The sequence below is a fragment of the Rissa tridactyla genome, chromosome 3 (assembly GCF_028500815.1).
Source record: "Rissa tridactyla isolate bRisTri1 chromosome 3, bRisTri1.patW.cur.20221130, whole genome shotgun sequence".
NCBI lineage: Eukaryota > Metazoa > Chordata > Aves > Charadriiformes > Laridae > Rissa > Rissa tridactyla.
The window spans coordinates 68,802,555-68,813,876 of NC_071468.1; the positions used below are offsets into that span (position 1 = coordinate 68,802,555).

General features: G+C 40.5%; 1 protein-coding gene across 2 annotated transcripts; it reads right to left on the reverse strand.

The window, feature by feature from the left end:
* Positions 1–3,834: 3,834 nt before the first annotated feature.
* On the reverse strand, positions 3,835–10,953 carry HINT3 (histidine triad nucleotide binding protein 3). Of its 2 annotated transcripts, XM_054195797.1 has the most exons (6): positions 10,770–10,953; positions 9,877–9,994; positions 8,494–8,563; positions 7,543–7,669; positions 5,515–5,591; positions 3,835–4,471 (listed from the first exon to the last, which is right to left on the reverse strand). In XM_054195797.1, exons 1-5 carry the CDS (start codon positions 10,902–10,904, stop codon positions 5,544–5,546), a joined length of 498 nt encoding a protein of 165 aa, XP_054051772.1. In that variant the 5' UTR covers positions 10,905–10,953; the 3' UTR covers positions 3,835–4,471; positions 5,515–5,543. The 2 variants fall into 2 exon arrangements, with proteins under 2 accessions (XP_054051772.1, XP_054051771.1); XM_054195796.1 differs by having other exon boundaries at positions 3,835–5,591; positions 10,770–10,952.
* Between the last annotated feature and the right edge of the window lie 369 nt (positions 10,954–11,322).

The window sequence follows — 11,322 nt, forward strand, 5'->3', positions numbered from 1 at the left end:
GGTGCAGTCTCATGCCTCATTTATCTGAGGCAAAGCTTTTCTTTCAGGGGACAGTTGTGGGTTCTCCAAACTAGGAGGAAAAAAAATGACCAGCTCGTGAAAATTGAGACTGAAAGATGACCGATAAGAATTTCCTTCGTGGTTATTCCAGGGGAACTTTTTCTATGTTTAAAAAAAGAAAAAAAAAGGATTGGTTATACACAATAGTTGTAATAATGCTATTAAGAATAATCAGGAGCTGTATTTACAATAGTTCCCACCAAGAAAACTGTATAATTAGAAATATCAAATTCTATTTTTTACCAATGCAAATAAAAGCTTTTATGTGGTGTTAACTACAGTACTTGACAGGTCTTTAGTGTAAGATATTCTCTTGCCTCAAAAGGATATTGAAATTTAATATAATATAATATATTATATAAATTACAAACTTGATAAAAGTGATAGATTATTTTATGCTATTTATATAAAAGAAACTTTTTGCAAAAAGCCTAAAAGAATGGTTTTTTTGGTTTGACATTTTCATCCAATGGGGTTTTGCATTAAAATAAGCCTTTGGACTGAGCAAATACAAATACGGATTTCTTTATCCCTCTGCCTCCTTTTGTAGTGGAAAGACAATGAAAGTAGAAAAAGAGGGAAGAAAAGAATGTGCTAAAATAAGTGTATTTGGGGGAGAGGGGAGCCAGATGCAGATAGAGCATGGAAGGGAAAACAAAGGGTGGGTTTTAATCACCATGTAATTTTACCATGTTGGAAAGTGGCGAATACGTGCTGCAGCAGGTACTACTGGTGTGTGGTCCCTTAGCTCTCAAAACTGCTCCTTCTTCCTGGACAAATCCATGTCTTGCAGCCAAAACCAAGACATATAATTTGTGATCTTAACACATTTAAAATGCTCAGGGTTTTGGAAAAGCATTTCTTGCCAAAATGACACAAGCACACCACAGTGGATTTCAGCTCCCATTAGATAAAGCCTGGATATGCATTTTGATTTCAAAACGAATTGAGCTCCTTAAAATACAGCTACGGAATGTGGTTTGTTTAATTCTATCAATTTTCAAATGCAGTCCTTGCTGCTGTAGCACTTGCAGGAAGCAGTGTCAGGCGGTTCAGGTGTTGACAGCTGACTAACAGGATGGCAATATCAGGAAAAATAATACATTACAAGACACACAGTTGAGGCAGTGTGTAGCCTGAGCACCCCAAGATGCAAGTCCAGCTCATGCAAACTTACTAGTCCTTCAGTAAGTCTGGCTCAAGTAGTTAAATGACAGGAATCTAGGCTTCCACTGCTATGTAAGTAGGTAGGGTTAGGTGCTTACATGGCCTCTGCTGCACTCCTTCCTGCTGCTCGTTGGTTTAAATATCACTTGAGGACACCTACAAGAGTTTTAAGCACATCTCTGATCAAAACAGATAGGAAATGGCTTACCAATTTTATACGCGACTACAAAAAGCTTGCCCTATCATGATACTTGGAATAAAACCAAGGATTATTAGCAAAAAAGATTATTTATAGAGGGATGGATTTGTTTAAACAGAGACAAATTTCCTACCTGCCAGCTTCAGATGAGTATTCTCTAAAGAGTGACTGAAATCTTCCTATGTGCCTGTGCAATGGTTATAAACACCAAAAAGCTGTCAAACTGGGTCAGCAAGCAGGCTGACAAATCCAGTCTCCTGCTTCCAGCAACAGCCAGTATTTCAAAAGAGGCCTAAAAGATAGATCATACAATTGGTGAGTTTGTCACTCTAGAATACATCAGTTTGTACACTCCAGAATAAAAAAAATTACTCCTGAGGCCTGTATAGTCAGGAACGTGTCATATCTAATAAACATGACTCAACTGAGCTACTAGTTTACAAGTTTCACAAAATTCTGCTTCCTCACCTGCGATGTAGAGATCAGGTTAGCATCTACAGGTGAAACAGGAATTTAAACTTTTCAACAGGCAACTTTTTTTGCTACAGGCTCCCATTAGCCTAAATGGAGCGGAATTTATTAAATTATTTTCAGAAAAATTGTAGCACGTGAGGTTTTCTAGTATTACAGGTTATTTAGAGTAGTAAGTAAAATCTGACCTTCTAAAAGGTGTTCTTGCCCTACTAAGTAACTGTCAGCTCTTCAAATCTCTCCTAAACCTCACTTCCCTGTGGCCTTTCCTCTTCTTCCGCTTGGAGCCTGTGAATTCTGCATCTCTTTTGGACTGTGCCTTGCATAGGGATTATCTGTATCCCGTCTTGTCAAACACTGAAAGCACTTTCAGCACTTCAATAAATATTACACATCAGTTTGAAATGACAGTATGTGAGTTTTTATGCAGCATTTTATTGTTTCCAAGTTTGGCGAATTTGAAATACGATTTTCGCAGGTTTGCTCCCATTTTTATGCTTTTATTTACAACTCGCACTTAAGATGACTTCAGAATAGCCGGAGGAGCTATTACCAATTTAATCACATTGAAAATGCTGTCCTTAGTCAAAACACAAACTTTTTTTTACTCTACATTTAACAGCGTTTCAATGTGTATCTGTTTTGTCCTTTCAGAGGGGACAGTTAGCACTTCAGCATAAAAGCAGTATTCCTTGGGTTCACATTAGGTTGGGAGTTTATGTAAAACAATTGAGCAAAAGAGCACAAATAAAGCGTTGTCATTCCTAAACTTGTAGTCAAAAAAGCAGCTTTTCTCGGGGCTGCTAATACTGGATCAAAGAACAACAGAGCCAGGGGCAGTGGCTAAGCAACTTTCCTTGGCTTCTCTGGGCTCTTGGAGAGTAGCTGCTGAGTAAGTTACTCTCCAGGAGTATTTAATTGATCTTTGCTCACTGGAAAGCTCTACAGATGATTTTGGAAGTTTTAAAGTGATGCTGCGATGCTGCTGTAGAAGAGGGTGACGTAGTTAATGGGGTCTGCTCACCGCCTCTTCCAGGGCCCAACCAGGAATTCTGAAACATATTCAAAGCATTAGGGCAGGCCTTTCAGAAAATATTTCTTAGCCTAATTAAAAAAATTATCTCCCGAGTCCAAGAATGCTTGTCAATACAGAAGGAAAATGGAACACGGTTCTATGCTGAAAAACACTAACGAGATACTGAGCATTCATCTCAGTAATTAAGATGGCTCTGTTTAACACTGTGTTTGAGCCAGTTTGAGGCCCGTCTGCTTGTGTCAGAGACAAGTTGAATTCCCCATCTTGCTCATCAGCAAAAGTTTGGAAGCTAGGTTATATCCCGATTTTTACCTTTCCAGTCTTACTGTCACTAGTGGGATCCTTCCCAAATGTAAGATGCAAAAAGTTGGCCTTCGTGCTTCTGCATACATTTGACAACGTACTGGCTCTGGCTGGGATGGAGATGATTTTCTCCAGAGCAGTCCTTAAGGTGCCGCATTCTGTGACTAAAACAGCGTTGATAACACACCGGTGGCATGGCGATTGCTGAGCGGCAAGGCCTGCTCTTTTTACTGCTCCATCCCTCCGGCAGGCAAAAAAGCTGTGAGGGGACACAGACTGCACATTCCATACCAGACGATGTCAGGCTCAGCAACAAGCGCTGAGAGAGGTTTGGGGGGAATGGGGGGCGAGAGGGCACCTGCTTGTGGGAAGTCATGAGTGATTGCCTTCACAGCACGTGCCTTGGGGTTTTTTTCTTCCTCTTCCCTTCACTTATTAAACTGTCTTTATATTGACCCGTGAGTTTTCTCACTTTTGCTCTTCCTACTCCTTCCCCAATCCCACCAGGTCAGGGGTGAGGAGCGAGCAAAGTGCTGTTGGGGGTCAAACCCCACAGTTAACTGTTCCATTGCATTGGAAAATCATTCCAAGATTAGCATTTATTCTGTAATTCTGTTTATTAATCCTTTTTGACAACAGTTCATGTTGGTACTTTAAATATTACATGTCACGGTTAAGTACAGTTACATAAATTAATTACAAATCAGAACACATACACAGTATTAACTCTTGAAAGATCTTAATGTTCAGATGTTTCACAAAGCTAGGAGCCAGCTCAAACCTCTGAATCTATTGCACAGAAGTAGTCAAAGTTCATTGGCTTTAATTCACACTCTTCCTACCTAATGTTATAAATTAAAACCCCAAAGGACTGCAAATGACACGTGAGCGCCCATTAATAAGAATAACAAGACACTGCGCGCAAGGTAATAGAGAAAAGAGAGGTGTTTCTGGGTAGAAAATGTTGTTCTTCAGAAGGGTGTGAACTTTCTGAAGTACTACGTACAGTTTACTGTAAGAATATTACAATTCATTGTACCACTAAGGCAACAGTTGCTGGATCGGTGGAAAATGCTGAGAAGATTACGTTCAGGGAAGCTTGCAGGTGCAACAGACCATCATCACCTCATCTAAATGCCATCAGCCAAGGACACTTGATTAGTTAGGCACCAAGAATGTGAATGAAGAAAATCCACTCCATGTTTTCTGGACTCTTAACTTTCCAAACAGTCTGCCTAAATATGGTATTGAAAAACAAGAGCGCCAGCATTACTGATTAAGTCATACAGCAAAGGCAAATGTTCATCAGGTTCCTTAAACAACCCGACATGTTCCAGTTTTGGGCTGAGTCCCTGCTATCCCAAATTCAACTCAGATTGCTATTACGCAAGCCTGCCACATACTGCCTGTTTCTATTAAGACTTCATTTAGAAATCAAATTTAGCCAAGGCACTAGCAATCTCCAAGGGACTTCCAGTGAGAACAGTATCAGAACCATCTAAAAATTTGGGTGTTTTTTTCTATCATCATGCAGAAGGGCGATATATTAAATCAGTTCCTCTGAACTCTTCACATTTTTTGTAAGCATACAGTAATTTAAAATATTGTGTACATAAGACAGAAACAATCTTTAAGTCCAACACACAACCACTTACACATACATTTAAACTATATTCTATGTTATATAGCATTATCACATCTTGGGCACGTATTGCATTAACATTTACTATGTCACTGTCATGCAAGTAAGACAGGTAATATATTAAAGTGGTTTAGATCCAGAAAGTTAGGAGTGTATTTTCAGCAATGTACCTACTAATAACTAGGCATAAGTAACATATCATACAAATACAGATGGAAACCTAAATGTTTTAAACATTACTTGTAATCCCAGAACAATGCATGCTTAAAATAAAAGCTTGATTCTGCAACAAATATTCCCTTTGGTATCACATACACGATGTTAGTAGTAACTTGTTGCCTTAGATGCCACATGTTCTGCTGCTATATCCTGCCTTTTGATAGGAAAAGTTCTCTGCATGTAAGCATATATATTATGTATGTATATATATACAAATATAACATTATAATTAAAATAAATTGCCTTATTGTGAGAGAAATATATAGACTGAGGTATCCAAATGGAAGAATTAGGTTGGCAGCTACAAATTCTGTGTGTATTTCCTCATAAGGAACTAAAGCTTTTTTTATCATGGTATATTATTGGCAACATGAAACTGTGCAACCTTAAATGAGAGTTCAAAGACAAAGAACGAACCGGCTAGCGACACAAGGCTAAGAGTGCTTTCAACTGCCAGCCTTTTCAGTTTGCAGTCGCTCAATCAGTTGTTCAGCCTATGAAAGAGAGAAAGCAATGTATTAACTACACTGTGGACCTTCAGTTTACTGAAAATTCCATTTTAAAGATAGTGACACCGACAGAGCATTTACGTTTCATTTTTACATGAAAAAGCATACAACAGAAGCAGAATACAATGATTGTGTTGAACAGCAGGCTCCTTTTCACAGTTTACAACTCCCATTAGGTGATCAGAAAAGGAAACAGAACCTATGAAAGTCAGAGGATGTTTGAGCAGATAAATAGCCGATAAAGCAGTGTGGTTCTAAAGACTTCAGAAGACAGCAGTGCTCAGAACAACCAAGTTTTGAGACCTGGAATTCTTTGGGAGATGCTCCAGATGGTGTGTTGTGGCCTCTCATCACCCAACAAGCTGCACAGCAGACACATACATTGCTGAGGGATGGAGTGCATTCACCTATGTGGTTCATGTCATGAGATATACATCCATTTGGTTATGTCACTGTGCTCACACATACTTTTCTCATCATATGACTATTTATGCATCTAGCGCATAACTGAGGGAGCTGTATTTTGTATATGTAATGACATCAGCCCACAGAGCCCTCAGAAAGGCTCAGGGCAGCAGGAAATCTGCCAACATTGTTCTAGCAGGCCAAATTGGGCACACAGAGACTAACATGGGCACTTCTGAAATAAATCAATTTACTATCAGCCTTTTTTTGCCAGTCCTATGAATTAATCTTTTATTTTGAACTAGTGCTTGAGGTTTTATTAAGATCTCTAAAGCAACCATGTTAATCTGTGAAAAGTTTAAGTTTGGCATGTTTTAAATACAGTAAAAATGTACTCGGCTACTTAAGGTAGGAACAACTTAACAGGAGCTAAACAGCTCTTGCAGTTTATTTGCAAATAAAGCTAGGTAAAGCATGAAGGAACTGAAAATGAAGCTATCTATCTGAACCTTGGTTTTGCATTCTTAAACAAGTATCACATTTCAAGCCATTCCAATTTAAAAAAAAAAACATCCAAAACTAATTCAAGAACATTTCCCAACTTCACAACAAGGTAAAGTATCTTTTGAAGTACATCCATATTGTATAGCCAAACTTGGTACAGATCTCCCTGAGCTAATCCAAGATAGCAGGCAGTAAAACCACACAACTTATTTGAGGGCCAAGTATCTATGTGATGCTCTACAATACAGCAGAGGCACATCTGCTTTGATCGAGCTGGGTGAGATCACCAGCGAGGTACCACTGCAAAGAAGTTGAGTTTTTTCTCTTTAAGTAAGAGACTGTCTGTACCCTTTAGAAGAGACAGACCTTTTTCAGTATCTTTGTTTTGGGGCTGTGCAGGACACCAGGATGCTGTAGCTACACTGCAAGGACAGGTTCTTTGCTGCATCAAAGCAGTGAGAGTAAGCTTTAGTCCTTGAGGGAGAGATTTTCAAATAGCTATTTAGGCAGTGCCAGTTCAGTCTCACTGCTTGTCTCTACTGACATAAATCAGTACAAACAATGTTTTTTGTAAAGCAGACACTTGTTTCAGTCTAAAGATGACAAAATGAGAAAAAACATGTGAAATGATAAAAGCAAGCATTAGATGGCTGTGTTTTTCACCTAAATTGAATGAACCAGGGTACGTACAACACTTGAATACATCCTTTCACATTAAAGAACAAATACTTACCAAGCACATCACATTAACCTAAGCCACATGTTAAGAGATCCAGAACTACTGTGAATGTTATTGTCACCCCATTTCCCTTAGTAAGCATACACATTAACTTCTGATTATTTGAGAAAACATAAATATTATGTATTATATTTTCTCAAATACTTAATGCAAAATATAAATAATTAATAGTAACAACAAAAATAATTGCTCAAAGACCTTTTGGACATGATTAAATGTTAGAAAGATGTCAGATTTTCAGCTTGCAACTGAAAACCTATTGAAAAAGCTCATCTGCATTACACTTACCGTGATAAACCAGTAGGAATTGATTCTGTACATGAGTCTGGATAAGAATCCTAGCTGACTGGCTGGCGCCAGGACATGAAGATGCAAGTGGGATATTGAGCAGAACGGAGGCCAGTGAAAACCCATTCTTCAGAAAAGGAAAACAAGTAAAAAATACCAGTGATGTTAATTCAGGAAGAATTGGAACACCACAACTTAGTTAACATGATCCCCTGAATTAAGAAATCAACTCATCACATTTTCCTTGCACACCAAGACAAGAACAAAAATATGCCCTTTAATTTCATTATACTCTCAGGAAACATTTTCAGAAGACCATTAGCCTCCTCCTTCACATCTCCGTATTTAAGATATATTTTGTTAAAAAGGAGGGTTTAAAAAATAAAATATATCTTAAATGTATCATATCTAATTTTCAGCTGGAAAGCCAACTGTCACTAGATCAATGTAGTTTCTACCTATTTTAATCATGAAAGCTCAGTTTCCTATACTCTACACTGTTTAAATTATGGTACAATTCACTTTGGCTACCAAGGGCACTGGCTTAAACTAAAGGGTGCAGCACTGAAATCAAATGAACGCAGGCATGACTCAAACACAATGCTTGAACAGGACAAAGTTTACCTTACCTGTGGAACCCAGGAACCCAGCATATTTTCAGCACGTAATTAAAGAGCAGCCTTTTAGATAAGTTGTTTGAATTGCCCTCCCTATCCCAAGATGTTGTCAAGAAAAAAATCTCAGAGTTGGAACGCAATCTGCACTGGCAATTCATCAGAAAAAAGGGTTTATATTCAATGTCAGCATATTCTACTTAAAAAGTCATGCAATAAGTGAATGCAGACCCGATTTCTTAATAAATCATGCTGCAGTTGTTGCCACCATCTCTAAAATGGCATTCTGAAAAGTAAAAAACATACTCAATAAACACAGAAGGTTTCCACTACATACCTTATATCATTCAAGTCACTAAAATTATTTTTCTGGAGGACAGCTTTTCCAACTTCCATCATTCTCTTCACTATTAAACACAAATAAATTTAATTTAACATTTAACTAATATTTTACATATATGTCATCAAGTAATTTAACTTCAACAAACTGATTACACTAGGATCACAAATGTGTGTTTTTCAAAATATAAATACTGTCACTACTCATAATCAAAGATTGTCAGGATAGTGTTATACAATGATTGACATGAAAATTGCAACTGTTACCAACTTCCACACTAACAACACTTCAAAGTGTGGTATTATTCTAATAACTTTGGCCAAAGGTATGGTATCACCACACCTGTATAAGAAAACCCACAACAAATAATGACTGGTCAGAATGACGATGTTTACACTAATTCCAGTGTTATATCTCTACACAGCTACAGGACTTTGATCTCAGGCTGGTATAAGTTTGGAAGTTTCAGAGATGATACACAAATTTAAATTAAAATAAAATAAAACTCTCAATCCTACTTACTACTAGGACAAAGTTTCATTATGTATCACTGAGAAAAAAGCAACCCTAATACAAAAACTCAAGGCAAAAATCTAAGGAATTGTCTTGAAGACAAACACAAATAGAAATTGTTTCTAAAGAAAACTACCCTACATTTAAGAGAGACATCAGTGATGCAAGATTTGCAACGTGCAACTATAACTCTTTTCTTGCATCACCTGTAAATTGCCCTAAGGTGGAATCTCTTCATGCATGTACAGCTGTAGTTTCTTCTGTTACTCAACACACTTAGTTAGGCATTTCCTGTGAAACAAATTCAAGGACAATGTTTTCTTTAGAAAAAAAAAAAAGCCTAAGAATAATAAATCATGGCTTCAATATTTTAGAATCTTATCTTTTCCAAAACTACTGAAATTTACTAGAACACCATTTCCCTTTTTTTTCTCTCACTTTTTTCCTGAAAAAGTGTAGCAAGTATTTTAAAATATACATTTTATAAAATTCTTCTATAACTTTTCATATAATTTAAAATTGCATAAATATCTAAGAAAAAGCAACGAAGCAACACATAAACACTTGAAAAATAAAGCTGCAGTTCCAGCAAAGTGCAGCATCATCTATACACCACGCAAACAAAAAAGATTTCATGCACTAGTATGATGTTTTTATAGAATTGCACAAAAAAAAGTGCTATTCTAGAATAGCACATGGAAGTTCTCAGGAAGGGTAAATCCCTACTTACACACACTCACACCATCTATTTCCATGTTTACATCCTCAACCAAATGGTGCTCAAAGGTGTAATTTACTTGACAGCACACTACTTAAGACTGTGCAAAATTATTATCCTTTAGGTTAAACACATACTTACAGACTTACCTAAAGGTATGTGTTCTCCCTTCAGTGTTTTGCAGTTTCCCATGTGCTCCACCGGCACCACCAGATAGTGGTGGGGGGCACTAGGTCTGATATCTCTAAAGCAAACAAGGTCTTCATACTGAAAAAGCATGCAAACATATTAAATTGATTAGGACGAGGATATTAGCAAAGATTTGGTGATAAAGTTCATCTTCACCCCATCAATGTGATACTTAATGTCGTGTTTGAAGTAACTAGCAAAAATCTTTAAGATTTTCTGAGCCAGCCTACAGAAAGGCTTGTAAGCATGATTTGTGCCTTCAGCTGACCGTCCGCAATCGGGATCCCTTGGCGTCTGCTTTACGGTTTCTAGCTGTTGTGACAACACTTAAGGATAACAAGATAGTTCCTCTCTGATCGCTCTTATCTCCACAAAGGAGCCGAGGACCCGTAAGACCACCCCAGACCCGCCGAGCCCTTCAAAGGGACACCCTGGCCGAGCCGGCCGCCCGGACACCGCCTCCCCCGGGGGAGGACTGGCGCCAGGCGACCGAGACGCTCACGGCTTCAGGGTCTGATCTTCCGTTCTCAAACTAACCCCCTCGGCCCTTCCCCGCTCTCCTGGAGCCCTGCCCGGCCCGCAGGCCCCGGTGCCGAGCGGCTGGGCCGCCGGGATGGGCAGGAGAGTCCTCACACGAGCGCGGCGACAGCCGCAATCCGGCTCTTCATTAAAAACCGGCAACGAACAACAACAAACAAGCAGCCGCCCAGGCCCACGACGGCCCCTCCGCTGCCAGCGGGGAGCTGGCACCCGCACCAGTGTCCGAGGACAAGGGGCGGCGGCGAAGGGCGGCAGCTCGGCCGGCGGGACACCGGGAGAGGCCGCCGCCGCTGCCCGGGCGCCCCTCACCCACCTGGCAGGGTAGCAGCGCCGTGCCCGGCTCCTCCCGGCGGGCGATCCTGCAGAACACGCACTTGCCGTCGTAGCTGCCGCCGCTGTTCCCGGCTCCTCTCCCCTCAGCAGCGGCCGCGGCCTCCTCCCCCGCCATGGCCCCGGCCTCGCTCGCTCTCCGCCGGCACCGCGCGCGCCCCCTGCCGGCGCGGGGCGGCGCCCTCACGCGCTCGCCGCGAGCACCAATGGCGGGGCGGCGGGGCGGGGAACTGGCAGCGGCGCCGCCTCCGCCGGCAGGGGTAGCCAGGAGACTGCGGCCATGGCGGGGGCTGCGGCCGGAGCTATGGAACGGGGGGTGGAAGGGACGTTTCAGATCATTGAGTCTAACCCTCACCCTAACACTGACAAAAACACCACTAAAGCACCGCACCTACTCCTCTATTAAACACCTCCAGGGACGGTGAACTCAGCCTTCTTCCCTGGGCAGCCTGTTCCAGTGCTCGACAACCCTTTCACTGTAGAAATTTTTCCTAATATCCAGCCTAAACCTCCCGTGGCACAACTTGAGGCCGTTT